Genomic DNA, 17,689 nt, shown 5'->3' with positions numbered 1-17,689 from the left:
TGCTCTCCCAAGCAGCAAGCCAGCAAAGCACAGCCACATACACACACACACACACACACTGCACATCACTGTGCTCATAGCGCGTCCTCTTCTGAATCCCGCCAACGTAGTAGTGTGGATCCAGAGTCCAGGCTGTCGAGCAGAAACCCCCACCGGGTGTGGCAATGGGACATCTATTTGGAGATGGGGAGGGGAAGCAGGGCTGGGGATGCAAGCCCCCAGCCTCACTTTGCTCCCCATTCATGGATGCTATCACCCTAGGGGGTTCCGCTTCGCCTTGAAGTTTAAGGACTGGTGCGCACAGGCACATACAATTAATTTCGGATCAGCAGGTGTGCTTTTCCACTCCCTGAGGAACATCTTCTAGTGAACGTTTGTCATTCAGTGGTCTTTTAGCTTTGAAGTGGTCAGAACCTTTACAAACTTCACAGGTTCTGCACGGACGGAAAGGTGGGAATTAGAATACACACACACAACACGCTGTAACAAGCTCTTCCAATAAAACAAAATCAGAGCCCAGTCAGGCACCACTGGACTCTGATTTTGTTTTATTGTGATGCTTCGGACCATCACGGCGACCCACTTGAAGCTCTTCCAAGTTACCATCATAAGAGCGGCCACATGCTTTTTCTTTTAAGCAAATCTCAATTATCCTCAAAATAGCCGAGCACTTGGAGAACAAGGAATGCCTTGTTGGCCTTCTCTCAGGCTCACCTGTTCTTTTAAGCTCAAACAGTAGTGTTTTTGAGCAGGCCTCATAAGCCTCCCCCTCCGCAAGTTTGTAGCAACCCATAACTGGCCTGTGTGCATTTCCCCAGTTCTCTCCTCTACCGACAGGCATGGGACCAAGAAAACCAGCAGCTCAGGGTGGGGGAGGAAGGGGTGACCAGGAATCTGCCCCACTTTGACATTATAAAGCTCTTAGGGACTTAAGCGGATTGATTCCCCCACAACTGCCTTACCTCTCCCCTCCCGTACTCTTAAAATTACAGTTGCAATAGCATGCTCAATCTTGAAGCAGGCAGGGGGAGGGAGAGAATGTCCTTTTATTTATAAAGTAAGATTTGATTGGCTCCACCACCCCCAGGGAGACAGAAGCTTCTTGCTTACCTCCCCCATCTCACTGCCTTCATGAGAGGCATTCAGCTATCAGTCTGCTACTAGCGGGAATGAGGGTGGTGGTGAAGAATAGATCTACTGGTGCTACGGACAGTATTAAGCCCTGCCACACAACCTCGAGGCATGCATCGCGTGGGAACTGCAGGGCTCTACCATGCACTAGCTGCAGCATGTGTTTTCACTAACCCTGCTCGTTCACCGGCCCAAAGTGCGTACTGGGACCAGCCACTCTGTTCTTCTCTTAACAAACCAACGTGAACATAAAGCTGAGCCAATCATGGACGCATGTGCTTAGATTGAAGGAACAGAAGATCAGCTCGACCGAAAAGCAGATTGGGTGCGTTGACTCGCAACCGAGTGTAAGAACTACCTGGGCCTCGTGTTATTAGACCTCTCCGTGTTTAATTGCACTCTTGAGAAAGGTACAGACATAATACACGTTTTAAAAATGGACAATCCTTCACCACTTTTTGCACAAATCATGGGGAACGGCGCCGTTCTCTCCAAAAGAAACAAGACTGGAATCGTAGTTAGATTATCGTTACGTTCGACGACATTTTGGTCATGTCTTCCGGAGAGTGGCTCTTGCTCACCTCCTTGATAAACTGTTCGAGTGCCGTGAAATAGCCTTGGCACTGCCAAGTGTCATTGTGAGTGCCGTCTGGAAATATTGCCAATCTTTTAGTCCGGGCAGGGGAGAGTTCATACAGCTGCTTCATCATGACCGGAGGGATCAGCTGGTCAGAGAGCCCCGAGATGAAAAGGGAAGGCATTCTGCACTGGGCGATCTTCCGGTAGGACAGGAATTTGTTTTTATAGCACCACAAGGGGAGGTATCTCATGGGGAAGAAAGAAAAGAGGGTGCTGGCCATGTGCGGGATGCTGAGGAACGTGTTCTCCACCATGATGGCCGAAATCCGGTGAGAGTTCTCCGACGCCAAGTGAATGGCGACCGCTCCCCCCAAGGAACGTCCAAAGAGGAAAATCTTTGTCTTGTCCAGGTCGGACCTAGTCATGACGTAGTCCAGCACGGCCTCCGAGTCTAAATAGATGCCTTCCTCGCTCGCTTCGCCTTCGCTTTTCCCGTAGCCTCGATAGTCGACCAGCAGCAAGTTGATTTTCAGGTTCACCAGCATCAGCAAAGCGTTGGGCAGCCTGTGGCCGATGTTCCCGGCGTTCCCGTGGAAGTAGATGACGGTGGGCGAGAAGGTGGGGTTGTCCCCCGTGAACCGGAGAAGGATCAGGTTGAGCAGCACGCCGTCTTTGGTTCGGATGAAGATGTTCTCGTGAGGGATGCCGGTCGGCATGGGGACGTAAAGCCGCGAGGAGGAGGGCTGCTCCGGGAAGTACAGCAGCACATCCTGGAACTTGTACAATATGCCTGCTATGGACAAAAATATTAACAGAGGCAAGATCATGCCTCCATATAAGTGGAACGTTACTATCAGAGGCAACAGAGAAATGCGGCAGAGACCCCAGGACCAAGACGCCAAGGCCAGCAGCCACTTTTCAACGAAAGTCCAAAGCATCCATGATCTTTCCATCATAGTAGCCAACTAATCTTCAGTCCATAGGAATCCTGGAAAAGGAAGAGACGGTGGCGTTAACTTGGGGAAACAAGCCGCTGTTTAGTGTGCATAACAAAACGGTGAAGGGTTCTATTCGCGGAACTCTGGGCACAATCCGAGCACCTGCCTGTGCAGTAACCCGGCAACTGAGCACGTTCAGCCATGGAAGCCCACCAAGACACCAGATGGCGCTGTGCCCTTCTCCATCCTGCAAATCCCTCCGACTCTCCACTGCTCATCTTATCCATAGCCTTCCCCTTCCTCTTGCTCCTACGGTCAGATGCAAAATGTATTTTGCTGCTGTACAAAATATTCATTACTTCATAGGGTTGGAACGGACCTCCTGGGTCATCTGGTCCAACCCCCCGCACTGTGCAGGACACTCACAACCCCATCGCTCATCCACTGTCACCTGCCACCCCCTTGAAGCTTCACAGAATCAGCCTCTCTGTCAGATGGCTATCCAGCCTCTGTTTAAAACCCACCACCTCCCGAGAAAGCCTGTTCTACTAAGAAACTGCTCTAACTTAGTTGGTGAACAGAACTGCACTAATTGACAATTTCGGGGAATCTAAAAGTATGATTTTCTACTTTGTCATCCAAAGAACACTTCCCCTGCAATAAACCCCACTGAATAGACCCAACTAGTATTGAGTAGATCTGCTTAGGATGGCACCGCTGGCTTTCTACAACTAAAACTGCAGTTATATCCAATACTTGAGACAGAGCTGCAAAGAGCTGTGCTCCCTTGGCACACACGCACACATTAAAGTTGAGACTGAGACGGAAAGGAAGGAGGAAACAAAATTGAAATTAGAATTGTTTTGGAGAGAAGAAAAAACGTGTTTGGACAGAAACCCTCCCAAAATCACAAAAGGCAGGATTACTAGCACCTCTAGAGGCCAAGTTAATCCTGACTTCTTTAATAATATGCGACCAAATACGCTGAAGCATATTTACTGTTGTTTGAAATATGCTGCATATGCATTCAGCGTACACTGGAATTGCCTAATGCTATCGATTGTCATATTTTATATCGTAAAAGATTTTGAGTGAGTAAACCAGCCTTTCTCAACTCTTTTACCATTGAAACCCCCCTGGACCATTCTTTAGGCTTCAAGAAACCCCAGAAGAGGCACAATCAGGCAGAATATGGTTAGGAAGCAGGCCACCCAGGACCACTCCCCTTCCCACCCCCTCTACGCCCATCACTGGCTATTTTGGGAGGAGGGGTTGACCATATATGATCATATCACCTGATAAAGGTTTAACATTTTTTTTAAATTAATCAACTCCCACCCATTTGGGAAACCCTTCCAGGGCTGTCAAGAAACCCCAGGGGGACGGAAGGCGATTGGCTGGCTGCTGGACACAAGCAAGCCGGTTGGAGGAGGAGGCACTCAGGGGTGGGATAGCCGCCCTGAGTGGGTGTTAAGCACCGAGTGGCACTTAAGCCATGAGACATGCGCCTCCTCCAAGGCCTTACCAGAAACATATTACATGTTTTATATTTATAACAGATTGGAGAGTGGGGCTGATTTTCCAGCAACAGAAATGTATTTTTACGTGGGGGATTTTCTATTTCTAAAGCTGCACTGTTTTATAACATTTTAAACAACGAGGTGACATCAGGGCTGATAAAATATTAGGCAATCTTACCAGTTTCAAAGTAGTAATTAATGTTGTTCAGGCAACTCACCCTAGGCACTGTGTGAGCAAGTACGCTCATGTTATGAATTGTAAAGCAGGGGGGGGAATAAAACCACAAATATTAAGACCCATAAAATCAAGTTACGAATTTACGCCAGTGGCTCTTAAAGGGAAAGCAAAGCAAAAGATAAAGTTCTCGTTCGCCATTCTCCTCTCACCAGGTGGAACCTAAGTCACAATCACAATCCAGCATAGAACTGTCACTGCCAACAATGCTGCAGAGACATGGGGGCACCACAGATCTTCACCACAGATCTTCACATAAGAGTTACATTCTGATGAAACAGATGACTAGACAGGGTGTCATGCAGAGTTCTTTGAATGGGCTAAAAGCAATGTGCAAACAGTTTTCAGCGGCTTTGGGTTTTTCCCTCAAATTTATCCCAATAAAAGAGAAATGCATGCTATAATGTCTTTACATTTTTCAAAAATATTATTCAAATAAAAATAATTGATACATGTAAAGCTTTGAACTTGTCCGGACATTCAAGCCATACTTGAATTTCCTTCCTACCCAAATACAAGTTCATATATTTATTGGAGATAAAAATAGAGCATAAAGATAACACTGAGATCACACTTGCTTAGAATGTATGAGTATTTTCCTATCCGCGTTTTTCTGGAAAACCCACATTACTGCTTGAAAATCAACTTGCTCTAAGAATGCTTTAAATGTTGTCTAACCAACCATTATGAAGAGATTTAATTTTGCATTCCAGAAGTAGCACAACAAGGTTCAAAAGCAACCCTGTAATCTCTCCTGCAGTAATTCAGCCAAACTGTGACCTTTCTGAAACTGAGCATTAATATTAATTGGCAGTCTACATAAAACAGGACACAGGGCTAGGTCCTGGAAAAAACAAGCTTGTTAGTAGCAGCACAAACAGAAGGTAGCTGGCACAGTCTAACCCAAGTACCAATTTCCTAAATTGCTCGCACTCTTCCATTTTACACCAGGAACTGAATTATGAAAAGAATGATTTCCCAAAGCATCAAAGATAAAGTTCAAACAATAAATACTTTAAATTAAGTAGATAACTTAATTCACCAAATTAACTGTCTTGACAAAAAGCACATCAGCCCAAAGTTCAGCTTTTCTGCCGTATGAAACAGCTCCCATAGATCTCCAACTTTTTCAGCCTCTAGACACCTTTGAAATTCTGGCATGGGACACAGAAGCAGCCACAAAAGGTCATGGAATTAAATGATGCCTAAATCTGACAGTAAGCCTCCAACAATATTGGCAAAAGCTATGTTTAACTGGGTTCCTTTTAAAAACATATTGGTTAAAAAAATGCATACGCAAAAAATAAGTATACATTTTGTTCTAGCCAAGAAACAGTCTTCTGGCAAAATATGTCTTTATTTTGTAGGCATCTAATACACTTATGCAGAAAGGAGGGGGCACTTTTTCTCCTGGCTCTCCCTTCTCTTATGAACCAAGCCATTTTTAATCTACATTATCATTTATACAATGATAGCTGGTAATGAAAAGCTGGTGAGGTCTCCTTGCACTTGGGCACAGTAAGAGAAAGATTCCAGCCAGATTTTGACAGGGACATAGATAATATTTGAGAATTAAGGGACAGGAATGATATAGTGATGCCATTATCCATTTTTAATTGAATTGTGCACATTAAAACTGGGAAGATCCAATTCCTTCAACAAACGTTTTAGTTAGGAACATTCAAGATTTGTCCCAATAGTGCATAGTCAAAATTAAGTCCCACTGTGTTTTTTAGAACATCAATCTACTATTTGCATTGGTAGAATACTTTCCATAAAAAGTCACTGTATTATTCCAGAATCATCAAACACTCAAAAAAAATGCTATCTAGCTTCGTTCACGTTCTAAAACTTGGAAGGTGCCAGGAAAGGTATCTGCAGGTACCACAGCACCCACCTGGACTCTTGCAACAGTAATTCCTCTTGATAGCCTATCTTAGACCAAAATAAATCAGCAAAAGTTAACTAAGCAATGCATTTAGGCCAAAGGAGTCTAAACAAAACCACAAGAAACTGGTCAAACTATCTGGCTGGCAATTTCTGGCGCTTAAAAATACTACTGTGAGATTCTTCTCTTCTAAATAAGCAAACCTTCATGAAGAAAAGTTTCTTTATTAGAAAAGCAAGCTGCTACACCAGAAACATAGTTAGGACTAACGTACAGAACACAGGACAGGACTTACAGGGTCAAGGAGGATGCCCCCTTCCTGGAAACACAAAACCAGATACATCATAAAGGAGTCTCAACATGGTGACAACAAACCTAGGTGCGAATGGAATAGGAAGGATGGGAAGGAGGGAAACCAAATGGGATGGGAGGAAGGGAGAGGTGTGGAATGTAAGGGCAGCTGGCATAATTGGAACACAACAAAGCCAAATGACCTCGGGGGTCAGAACAGAATGCCTCCGGGTTACATCAAGGCAACAGAGCAAAAGCAGAAGACATGGGGGTTTCTGACAACTACAACCCCCCCCCCCCAAACTACCTGGTGTTTCACCTTCCAAGTTATGCTAATGAGTGTTTATAGCACACAAGAAATGCTTCTTAAAACTAGAACAGCAAAAGTCTCTGCTCTTAAAAAAAAAAAAAAACTTTTCATTTAATATTTGCCTGGCTTTCCAGTTTAAAAAGAGTGGCAAAAGCATGCTTGGGTTCCTTATTCAAAAAGGCACCATCTCCAAAAGATTAGCAGCACATTTGCTAGTGGAATATCAGCTTCTAAAAGGGCAAGTACAGTAGAGATAACCATTGTGTAAAATTTAACTGATTTTTAAATATATTTTATAATGTCTTTTGGGGGAGGAGGAAGAATCACATTTTGGGCAAATAGACAAGCCAATGCTTGTTACTCCAAAATTAGACTTGACTATTCTTCTGTCTACAAAATGACATTAGAAACAATAGCTTCATAACAGACTTGAAGATTCAAGTTGGACTATCGGGTCCAGTGCTCAAATAAGGAACCCTGAGAGGACTATAGCCTTTCACCGACCACTGTGCTGCAGCTTAGAGCCAGAGTGGTGTAGTGGTTAAAAGAGTCAGACTCTCAACTGGAGAACTGGATTTGATTCCCCACTCTTCTACATGCAGCCAGCTGGATGACCTTGGGCCAGTCAGTCATTGTTCTGTTAGAGTTCTCTCAGCCCCACATACTTCACAGGAAGTCACAGAAAGATGAAGGGGTTTATAAGCTGCTGAGGGACTCCTTCAGGTTGTGAGTGTGATATAAAAAAACAGCTCTTCTAGGTCAGCCTCTGTCACACTACTACACTTCATGTATCAATAGCTGGTTTGACAATTTAAGTGATAAAACACTCCATAAGTACTTGGCAACCACAAAGTACTCTCCCCAGAACTCAAGTAAAGTGTAGTAGCCTACCAATCAGGTAAATGTATCCCCTGTGCAAGTATCGGGTCATGTCTGACCCTTTGGGTAATGCCCTCTAGCGTTTTCATGGCAGACTCAATACGGGGTGGTTTGCCAGTGCCTTCCCCAGTCATTTACCCCCTGACCACCTAAAGAACACATGCTATGGGAGACTCACTGCATATGTTCAGGTTTCTTCTACTTCGAAACCCACAAAAAAAGAACACTGCTCAAGAAGAGCAGTTAAAAATCGTTGCCAAAGCAAAGAACCTTCTTTTATAATGAAATGATAAATGGTGCTTTTTTTAAAGTAAGAGAAAAAGACAGCTACAAGGAGAATTTGACAAAGATTTATAAACTGAACAGTATGGGGAAAGTTATTCTCATAATGAAATGAAACTCACTCAGCACTCAAAGGGTGTAAAGATACAGAACGACAACTGCCATTTCCACAGCATAGAAAAAATACTAAAAGAACTGCAATGGAAACTAACAGCATTTTGTAACAAAGGTTAAGAAAAGATTTAGGAAAACTGCATCAGAATTTCTTGAACAGCTACGTTAACGCCCTTGCACAACACTACCAGAGAATCCTTCAAAATCTGTAAGATTACAGCTTTAATATTTTAATCTTAGCAATTGTTTTATCCACTTCACGAAAACATTTGTTCAAAGTTTCACCCAGTCTTTCATAGCACCTTAGAAGTGATCCTTGTCTACTTTAAAAATACGATAAACAGCAATCTTTAGCATCCTTTTTACATACACAAAGTATCAGAACGACAACAAACCTCACTAAACATCCCAAAAGTACACCCCACAATAACTCATGGCCAATTACAGGTCCTCCTACCTGAAAGCTTAAATGATGCAACCATGACTAAAATATGTCATTTTAAAAGAGGTATTTAATATACAGCCTGCTACGTCCTCTTATTTTTTTCCTTCTTCCACCAACACTATTATAAACACAGAGGCACATAAAGTGTTTGGAACAGATCCCTCACCTTCCTAGGGTGATGATTTCTTAAAGACGAAGGTCCTGTGCCTGCTTTAGGCATGCCAGCCTCCAGGTATGACCTGGAGAACCTGTGGAATTATATCTAAACTAAAGAGATCAGTTCCCCTGGAGAAAATGGCTGCTTTGAAGGGTGGGCTCAATAGCATGATATGTCACTGAGGTCCCTCCCCTCCACAAATCCTGCCCAGCTCTGCCCCCAAAGTCTCCAAGTATTTCTCAACCCAGAGCTGGCAACCCTAGCTCTAAACCTCCAGATGCCAGCTGGAGAACTCCTGGGATCACAACACAGATCAATTCTGGAGAAAACGGATGCTTTGGAGGGTGGGCACCATAGCATTATACTCCACCGAATTTCCTCCTCGCCCCAAATCCCTCCCACTCCCGCCTCCAGCCCCGAAGTCTCCAGGTCTTTCCCAAACCAGAGCTGGCAACCCTAGGCCGACGCCCGTCCCCTCACCAACCTCTGCTCTCCCCAGGTTCCACCACCAAAGCGCCAGGAACTTCCCCAGCGGAGCCGGCCCACCCAGCCTGCTTGAGGGGGAGAGAGCCTAACCGAGGAGCTGCTTCAAGAGCAGAAGAGAAGCGCCTCCCCGCGCTTCGGGAACTAGTGCTGGGGAGGCCAAGCTGCCGCCTTCAGTTCCGCCGAAGAAATTCTCCCCTGGCAGCGGGCGGGCAAGGCGAGCTCTTCCTCCCCGCCTGTCCCCTGCGGGGCTGCCCTTCTTGGGCCACCGACCTCATCGTTCCTCAACAAACCCCCTCCGGCTCCCCTGACCGGGGCGGACTTCTCCAGCGCGCCTCGCCTCTCCCCGCAGACCGGGAGCTCTTCCGCTCACCGACCGTGGGCCAAACGCTTCCGCAATCATGCCAGCCATGACACCGGAAGAGCAAACCAGCCTCAGCCAATCCGCTGCCCCGTCTCAACCATTGGCCGCGCCGCGTCAGCCTATGAGAAGGCGCCTCACAAGTCCCGAGAGCCATGGCGCCCGGTCTTGGCGCACGGAGAGCAAGGTGCGCATGCGCACCACGCCCCCGCCTGTCAGGAGAGGAAGGTTCGATTCGGTTGTAGAGCGCAGGGAGGTCTCTGACCCGGAAGTAGTGCCTTAAACGGACCTGCTAAAAGCCCCCCAAGGTACGGAGGAGAATGCAGAGCGCTCAGCCTTTTCCCCTCGCTGCGGGATTCATCCCTGTGCCGGGAGATAACCGCCTTTTTCTAGGTTGCCAACTTCCAGGTTGAGTCTGGAGCAGGGTTGCTAGCTCTGGGTGGGAGACTTTGGGGGTGGGTGGAATTTGGGACGGGGAAGGACCTCAGTGGAGTATCATGCTATGGGGTCCACCCTCCAAGGCAGCTGTTTTCTCCAGGGGAACTGATCTCTGATGCCTGGAGAAGAGCTTTAATTCCAAGAGATCCCCAGGTCCCACCTGGAGGTTGGCATTACTAATCTGGAGTTACAACTGATCTCCACATGACAGTTTCCGTGGAGAAATTGGAGAGCAGACTCTATGGCTTATCCTGCTGAGGTTTCTCTCTTCCCCAGGTGCTGCTTCCAAAGCTCCAAGAATTTCCTGACCAAGCATTCTGCCCGTTTCCTTTGTTATCAATGACATTTTCAACCTTTTGATCAAGGAGGAACCTCTAAACTGTTTCAGGCTTCTAGGAACCCCCAAAGTGATGTCAGGCCCCTTCAGAGAAGTAGGCCAGAAGTAAAATGTTGGAGCCAATCAATCATTTACCATTTCCATTGTCGATAAAGAGACTAGACCTGTAGAGGTAGTACAAGGGAGCCAACTTTAGGCAAGCCTCCATTTCTCTAACTTCATAGGGTCTTGGTAGCAATGAGAAAGGTGGACGATGTAGACTTGCCATCTCTGTCTTGGAAAATTCCTGGGTTTTTGGGGGGACGGCGGGGGGGCCTGGAGAGGGTGAATTATTGGGAAGAGGGCATTCAATGGGATGTTATGTCATAGAGCCCATGCTCTGGCACTGCTGCTTCCTACATAGAAACTGATGTCTGTAGTCTGGAGATCAGTTGTAATTATCCGTTGTAATTATCAGGCTAAAAAATGCAGGAAGTGTGTTCTGTTTGTTATGGACAGCATTCCATAAGCAGCAAGGAAAGCTGCTTTGGAGTTTTTGCTGTGTTTTCCATCCTTGTGCTTTTAGATTCATAGAGTTGGAGTTTTAGGGTCATCTAGTCTAATCCCCTGCACAATGCAGGAACTCACAACTACCTACCCACCCACAGTGATCCCAAGTTCATGCCGACCCCTACCACCAAAAATCTCCAGAATCCAGCCTGGCCTGGAGGAAATTCCTCCTGCAGTGGTTTGCTGCTGTTTCCCTAATGAAAAGTTGTTATTGCTCTAAAATTATTATTATAATTGATGAATTTGTTTCCACAAGATCTGGTGGTCGGTATTTTGTAGTTATCGATTGTGTTATGCTGGTGTACCTTTTTGATGTGAAACACTTCAGATGCTTTGGTGGAGAGCTGGCATAAAATATTTTTAATCAATAAGGTGCATTGGGACCATGCACCCTTTTTCTTCTATACACAAGGTAAAAATTACATTTTATGAAAATGGTTCTGCCCCTCTCTTGTCTCATTTCCCACAGGATACTGGAGAAATCCGGGATTTCCTGCATTCTTTTTCTTGAATAGCAGTGCCCGTCCCCCAAGTAGATGCAAAGAGTTCACGCAACCTCTAACTTAGGTTTTTCTTTGTGTGCAAAATGTGGTAATTCTTAATCTTACATATTTACATAACTGCTAAGCAGATACATCCATCATTATCATCTTGCTGGTTGGAACTGTGGTTGAAGAAATGTTCTAGTGTGACTTCCTTTGTACTGTAACCTAATGGTGTTTTTCCTATGGGGGTAGAAGCAGAAAGTGCTTATGATAAGTCTGCAGGATCCAGTGTTGCTATTGTGTGCTGTAACCATCCATGACATCAGTTTGGCTTAAAAAACATGTAACTCTGGGAGATTTAAAGCAGGGGTCATCAGCCCCTGGTCTTCGGCCCAGTACTTGGCCGCGAAGGCCTCGGTAGCAGGCCGCTGGTGGCCACACCTGTCTCTCACCCCCCCACACACAGCGAGAAGCTCACCAGGCCGCGAGAGAAGCGGCCGCCAAAGCGGCCGCTTTGCTTGCGGCCCGGCTAGCTTCTTGCTGCTGGAGGGGGGGAAGAGGCAGGCGCGGCCGCCGGCATGTTGGCGGACACAAAAGCGCATGCACGGAGCTGCCGTGCATGCGCATTAGCGCCCCTGGTGGTGAAAACGCACATGCGTGGGACCCGGGCCGCCGGCTCTTCCTCACCCCCGGAGGCGGTCCTCAACCTTCAAAAGGTTGGGGACCGCTGATTTAAAGGATCCAAATGATTGACCTCAAGGTTTTAGGACTTTCACGATATAGCAGCAGTACTGGGGAAGACGTCCCCTCCTTCATCCTTCAAAGCCTTGCTTTTTCCACTAAGCCCCTCAAAGGTTATTAAGATCATCAGACCAAAACTTGCTGAGGATCCCTGGCCCAAAGGAGGTGAAATTGGCCTTGATCAGGGACAGGGCCTTTTTGGCCCTGGCTAAGGTGACCAGATTGTGAGGGACCTAAGATGGGACACCGGGGGGAGGGGGGCAACTCCTGCTCGGTGGTGGCGGGGGGGGGGGCTACGAGGGGGGCGGAACCTGCTCTTTGACGATGGGGGCGGCGGCAGCTCCTGCTTGGTGGGGGTGCTCTCCTCCTGTCCCCTCCACTCCCAGCTTGCTTACCTGCTATCTAGCAGCTTCGGGGAAGGGTGGGTGGAGGCTGCGCCAGGCCCCACGCCTCCGCGAAGCCGGAAGCGGAGACGAGGCAGCTGCCCGGCCACCCGCCCTATCCCGGCTGCCTCCGTGAAGCCAGAGGCGGGGCTGAAGGCAGCCGCCCAGCCGCCCACCCCATCCAGGCTGGCCCGCTGCGCAGCTCTGCCGCTACCACTGCCTCCGGCTCAATAGGACTGGCCGCCTCGCCCCATGCTGCTTTGTCTCGCAACGGGCTGGGCACCATCGCAGGACTATTTAAGCAACATCGCGGGGCAAGTGGCCTGGAGGCGGGGCAGTCCCGCCAGAAGCGGGACGGATGGGCACCTTAGTCTTGGCTCCAGCCTGGTGGAATGCTCTGCCAGGAGAGGACCTTCACCAGTTCCACAGGACAGAACTGTTTCACCAGGCATACAGTCAGGGCCCTGACAGACCTCCAAGGAATGCTGGCCTCACTGCCATGAATTGAGACTGGCTTGTTTAAGATTGGACCCTTCCCCCAATCAATACCTGAATTAGTTGGGGGCTATATAAGCATAGGAAGGGCAGTTTATTAAAATAATAATAATAATAATAATAAAAATAGTGTAGGAAGGGCAGGTTATAAAAATAATATCAACAAGTAAAGGATTTGCTATATTATTTTCTCATAGGTGAGAAATCTACTATAAAGGATAGCTTTGCTTTTTAAAAATACAACCCTTGAGGAAAGTCAAGGAGATGTTGGTTTTACAATATTTCTAGTTTTCGATAAATAAACTGTTTGGAGCAACTGAAATAACTGAAAACAAGACAATCAATCAGATTTCAGCATATAAAATGTGACTTACCAGGAATCAAAGTTGTTGTTGTTGCTGCTGCTGTTGCTGTTAATAATAATAATAATAATAAATAACAATAATTTCTAGCCCGCCCCCTCAGAATGGCTCACGGTGGTGTGCATGACAGGTTAAAAATTAACAGTAAATTAGGAATCAACACAATAACATCAACATCAACAGTATAAAATGTAATCAAAATGTAAGTAGCAAATTAGCAGCATTAAACAATAGCAGCCTCCAGATATAAACTGCCCATATATTTCCAGACTGGGTGTCTCGCAGTGGGGGTGTTTTGTAGGGGAAGGCCACAGATGTTATTAAGTCCTTGGCCCAAACCAAAAGCTTGGTGGAAGAGCTCCCTCAGGGCCTGGATCTCCTATGGAAGTTCATTCCACCAAGTAGAACCCAGGACTGAAAATCAGAAATCCAACTGGGAAGGCCCCAGGCAGACCTCCAGCTGGATGGGTAGGTGTGTGGAGGTCAAAAGATATAGTCACTACCCAAAAGACTTCATGACTTCAACAGAAAGGTGTAACTGCTTATGATTGTATTGCAAGACAGCAATCTTTCCCCCTATTTAATCGGGGAATAAACTCTGTAGATTATAGCAGGTCTTAATTTATGTTGCTACAAATCTAGGAAAGGTGGTCAGTGACTGGAAGAGTTTTACTGATTAGAAATAAAAGACTGACATACCTTTTAATCCTTTTGTTCTTGCAGTAGAAGAGAGGACTGAACTGAGATGACTTCATCCCCAGCTTCCCATGCTCCTTCACAGGTGACTGTGGCATCACAAGTCCCCTTTGCAGACCTCTGCTCAACTTTAGAACAGATGCAGAAATGTAAATCCCGGCCAGAAAAGACAAAGTATTTCAAAGATTTTTTAGATTCCTGGAGGAAATTCCATGACGCCCTGCACAAAGATGAGAAGGATGTGACTGATTCTTTTTATCCTGCCATGAGACTTATCCTTCCACAGCTGGAAAGGGAGAGGATGGCTTATGGAATCAAAGAAACTATGCTGGCTAAGTTGTATATCGAACTGCTAAACTTGCCCAAGGGGGGGAAAGACGCTTTAAAGCTTTTAAATTATCGAACCCCTGTTGGCTCACGGGGAGATGCTGGAGATTTTGCTACAATAGCCTATTTTGTGCTGAAGCCAAGATGCATCAAGCAAGGGCAGTTGACCGTACAGCAGGTGAATGTCCTTCTGGATTCCGTTTCTACCAACAATGCATCTAAAAGGAAGGACTTGGTCAAGAAGTCTCTTCTGCAGTTAATAACTCAGAGCTCAGCGCTTGAACAGAAGTGGCTGATCAGAATGATCGTCAAAGACTTGAAACTGGGTGCCAGTCAACAGACCTTATTTTCCATCTTCCATCCTGATGCTGCAGAGTTGTTTAGTGTCACAACTGATCTGGAGAAGGTTTGCAGGCAGCTCCATGATCCTTCCGTGTCCCTTAGCGATGTTTCCATTTCTCTCTTTTCCGCCTTCAAGCCGATGCTCGCTGCAATCGCCAACATACAACATATTGAAAAGCAGATGAACCATCAGAGCTTCTACATAGAAACCAAATTGGACGGCGAGCGGATCCAGGTGCACAAAGATGGCGACGTGTACAAGTATTTCTCGCGAAATGGATACGATTATACCCAGCAGTTTGGGGCATCCCCCCTGGAAGGTTCGTTGACGCCGTTCGTTCATAACGTTTTTCGGGAGGGCGTCCAGAACTGCATCCTGGATGGCGAAATGATGGCCTACAACCCCACAACACAGACCTTCATGCAGAAGGGAAGCAAGTTTGACATCAAGAGGATGGTGGAGGATTCTGAACTGCAAACGTGCTTCTGTGTGTTCGATGTCCTCATGGTGAACGGCCAGAAGTTGGGTCATGAGATGCTGAGCAAAAGGTATGAGATACTCAATAAGCTCTTCACCCCGATAACAGGTCGAATACAGGTCAGTGTTAAACATCAAGCCAGCACCCGGAAAGAAGTGATCGATGCTCTGAACGAAGCTATTGATAACAGGGAAGAAGGTATTGTGGTCAAAGACCCCGCATCGGTTTACAAGCCAGATAAACGGGGAGAAGGATGGCTAAAGATCAAACCAGAGTACGTTAATGGGCTGATGGATGAGCTAGATCTTCTGATTGTTGGAGGCTACTGGGGGAAAGGCCTTCGTGGTGGCATGATGTCCCACTTCCTGTGTGCGGTTGCTGAGATACCACCGCCTGGTGAAAAACCATCCGTGTTCCATTCCATTTGCCGCGTCGGCTCCGGCTACACGATGAAAGAGCTGTACGATCTCGGCTTGAAATTAGCCAAACACTGGAAACCGTATCGTAAGAAAGATCCTCCTTGTAGCATCCTGTGTGGGACAGAGAAGCCAGAGGTCTATATCGAGCCTTGCAATTCAGTCATTGTCCAGGTGAAAGCGGCCGAGATTGTGAGCAGCGATATGTACAAAACCGAGTGCACGTTGCGCTTCCCGCGGATCGAAAAGATCAGAGAGGACAAAGAGTGGCACGAATGTGCGACTCTTGACCTTTTAGAGCAGCTCAGAGGCAAAGCTTCAGGGAAGCTAGCAACAAAGCACCTCGACGCCGGCCACGAGGAGCCGCAGGGGAAAAAACGGAAAGCCGTGCCCAAGGTTAAAAAAATCATTGGCGTCATGGATCATTTTAAAGCCCCCGATCTCTCGAACGTCAGCAGACTTTCCAGCATCTTTGAAGACGTTGAGTTCTGCGTCATGACCGGGACGGAAAGCTGTTCAAAAAACGAGCTAGAAAGCAAAATAGCGGAATTTGGGGGGAGCGTCGTACAAAACCCGGGTCCGGACACCTACTGCGTTGTCGTAGGGACTGAGAACATCCGAGTGAGAAATATTATTTCTTCCAACCAACATGATGTTGTGAGAGCAGAGTGGCTTTTGCAGTGCTTCGAGAAGCAGGCATTTGTGCCGTGGCAGCCCACGTTCATGGTTCACATGTCCTCTGAAACGAAAGAGCATTTTGCCTGCAAGTATGACCGCTATGGGGACAGTTACACCGCTGATACGGACGTGGCCCAGTTGAAGGAGCTGTTCTCAAGGATGAGTAGTTTGCGGGAGGAGATCTCTTGGGACACGATTGCTGACCTAGAGGAACGCTACTCCTGGGGCGGCTCTCCGCTCAGCATGTTCAGGCACCACACCGTCTATCTGGGCCGCTCTGACGAAAGCAGCAATCCGAGACACAACGTTGATCGGTCAAGACTGTATACTGCCACATTGATGCTTCGTTTTCACGGAGCGAGAGTTGCCACGCGACTCGAGGAAGGGGTGTCCCATGTCATTATCGGGGAAGATCGTGGCCAGGTCAAGGAGCTAAAGGCAGTCAGACGAACATTTAAAAGGAAGTTTAAAATTCTGTCTCAACTATGGGTGAAGGACTCCATAAAGGCTGGGAAGTTACAAAATGAGGATGTCTACTTAATTTAAATGAGATTTTGTTTAGCAGGGTAGAAGACACTTGACGCGTCTTACACAAAAGATACATTCTCTGTTTTAAGAGTAAGTCTGGGAATGAAAGAAAGCTTTGGAATCGGTTCCAGAAAAAGGGGGGTTGTCATTATTTGGGGTTCTCTCTCTCCATTTAATCTAGACCGGTGCTGCTTTTACATAGTAGCTAAAATATTCCTAGGCTGATTAGATTGAGGACAAATTAACCTCCAGTGTGAATTTGAAGCCATTTATTCCTGCAGAGGCACCATTACCATATGATTGTATTTTTTTTAATCCATGCACTACAGCAGCAGAGCAGTTAGACATTCTGAAACTGCTTTTTGCTTGATGAAGGGAAATAACTCGATCTTTTGCTGATTATAGAACTATTTATTCTGCGGCAAATCGCCGGCCAATATAACAAGAATTTACTGCAGTTCTGTTACACCTTCTGGCAGTTACCGTGTGATCTGTTGTGGCATGTTGGTTGTACTTGAGGGAGGAAAAACATTAAATTGCAGTCTCTTAAAATAAATTATGCAAATGCAGGTTTTATGCATGTTTATGCAAAGTGGAACTATTTGACCGCACGTAATTATTTTCTCCTTCTATTTTACTGCCTTTTAAATTATAAACGAAAGGTTTTTTGTGTTAGGTTTTATTTCCGTGGCCTTGTTTAAACAATTTCCTCTCTATAGCTGCACTAGGATTCAAAATGTCAGATTATAAATATACCAAACGCACCAAGAAAACACGACGCTCTCCCAAGAAGCGGGGGTTTTAGGGTTATAATCTGAAT

The 17,689-nt window shown here is 46.4% G+C and overlaps 2 protein-coding genes across 9 annotated transcripts; one reads left to right on the top strand and one right to left on the bottom strand.

Moving 5' to 3' along the window:
• Positions 1-1,501: 1,501 nt before the first annotated feature.
• On the bottom strand, positions 1,502-9,691 carry ABHD13 (abhydrolase domain containing 13). Of its 5 annotated transcripts, none has more exons than XM_077314367.1 (2): positions 9,254-9,691; positions 1,502-2,698 (listed from the first exon to the last, which is right to left on the bottom strand). In XM_077314367.1, exon 2 carries the CDS (start codon positions 2,664-2,666, stop codon positions 1,650-1,652), a length of 1,017 nt encoding a protein of 338 aa, XP_077170482.1. In that variant the 5' UTR covers positions 2,667-2,698; positions 9,254-9,691; the 3' UTR covers positions 1,502-1,649. The 5 variants fall into 5 exon arrangements, with proteins under 5 accessions (XP_077170482.1, XP_077170489.1, XP_077170474.1 ...); XM_077314374.1 differs by having other exon boundaries at positions 9,346-9,691; XM_077314359.1 differs by having other exon boundaries at positions 9,526-9,689.
• Positions 9,692-9,755: 64 nt separating this feature from the next.
• Positions 9,756-16,946, top strand: LIG4 (DNA ligase 4). Of its 4 annotated transcripts, none has more exons than XM_077314319.1 (2): positions 9,756-9,921; positions 14,127-16,946. In XM_077314319.1, exon 2 carries the CDS (start codon positions 14,149-14,151, stop codon positions 16,885-16,887), a length of 2,739 nt encoding a protein of 912 aa, XP_077170434.1. In that variant the 5' UTR covers positions 9,756-9,921; positions 14,127-14,148; the 3' UTR covers positions 16,888-16,946. The 4 variants fall into 4 exon arrangements, with proteins under 4 accessions (XP_077170434.1, XP_077170453.1, XP_077170443.1 ...); XM_077314338.1 differs by having other exon boundaries at positions 9,807-9,921; positions 14,130-16,946; XM_077314328.1 differs by having other exon boundaries at positions 9,910-10,021.
• Positions 16,947-17,689: the final 743 nt, after the last annotated feature.

This window comes from Paroedura picta, chromosome 1 (assembly GCF_049243985.1).
Source record: "Paroedura picta isolate Pp20150507F chromosome 1, Ppicta_v3.0, whole genome shotgun sequence".
Lineage (NCBI taxonomy): Eukaryota > Metazoa > Chordata > Lepidosauria > Squamata > Gekkonidae > Paroedura > Paroedura picta.
Note: the sequence above shows the minus strand (reverse complement) of the source record. Positions and strands in the feature narration are given on the sequence as shown.

Coding starts and splice junctions, on each gene's coding strand:
- ABHD13 (XM_077314367.1), bottom strand. CDS start 2,666: ATGATGGAAAGATCATGGATGCTTTGGACTTTCGTTGAAAAGTGGCTG.
- LIG4 (XM_077314319.1), top strand. CDS start 14,149: ATGACTTCATCCCCAGCTTCCCATGCTCCTTCACAGGTGACTGTGGCA.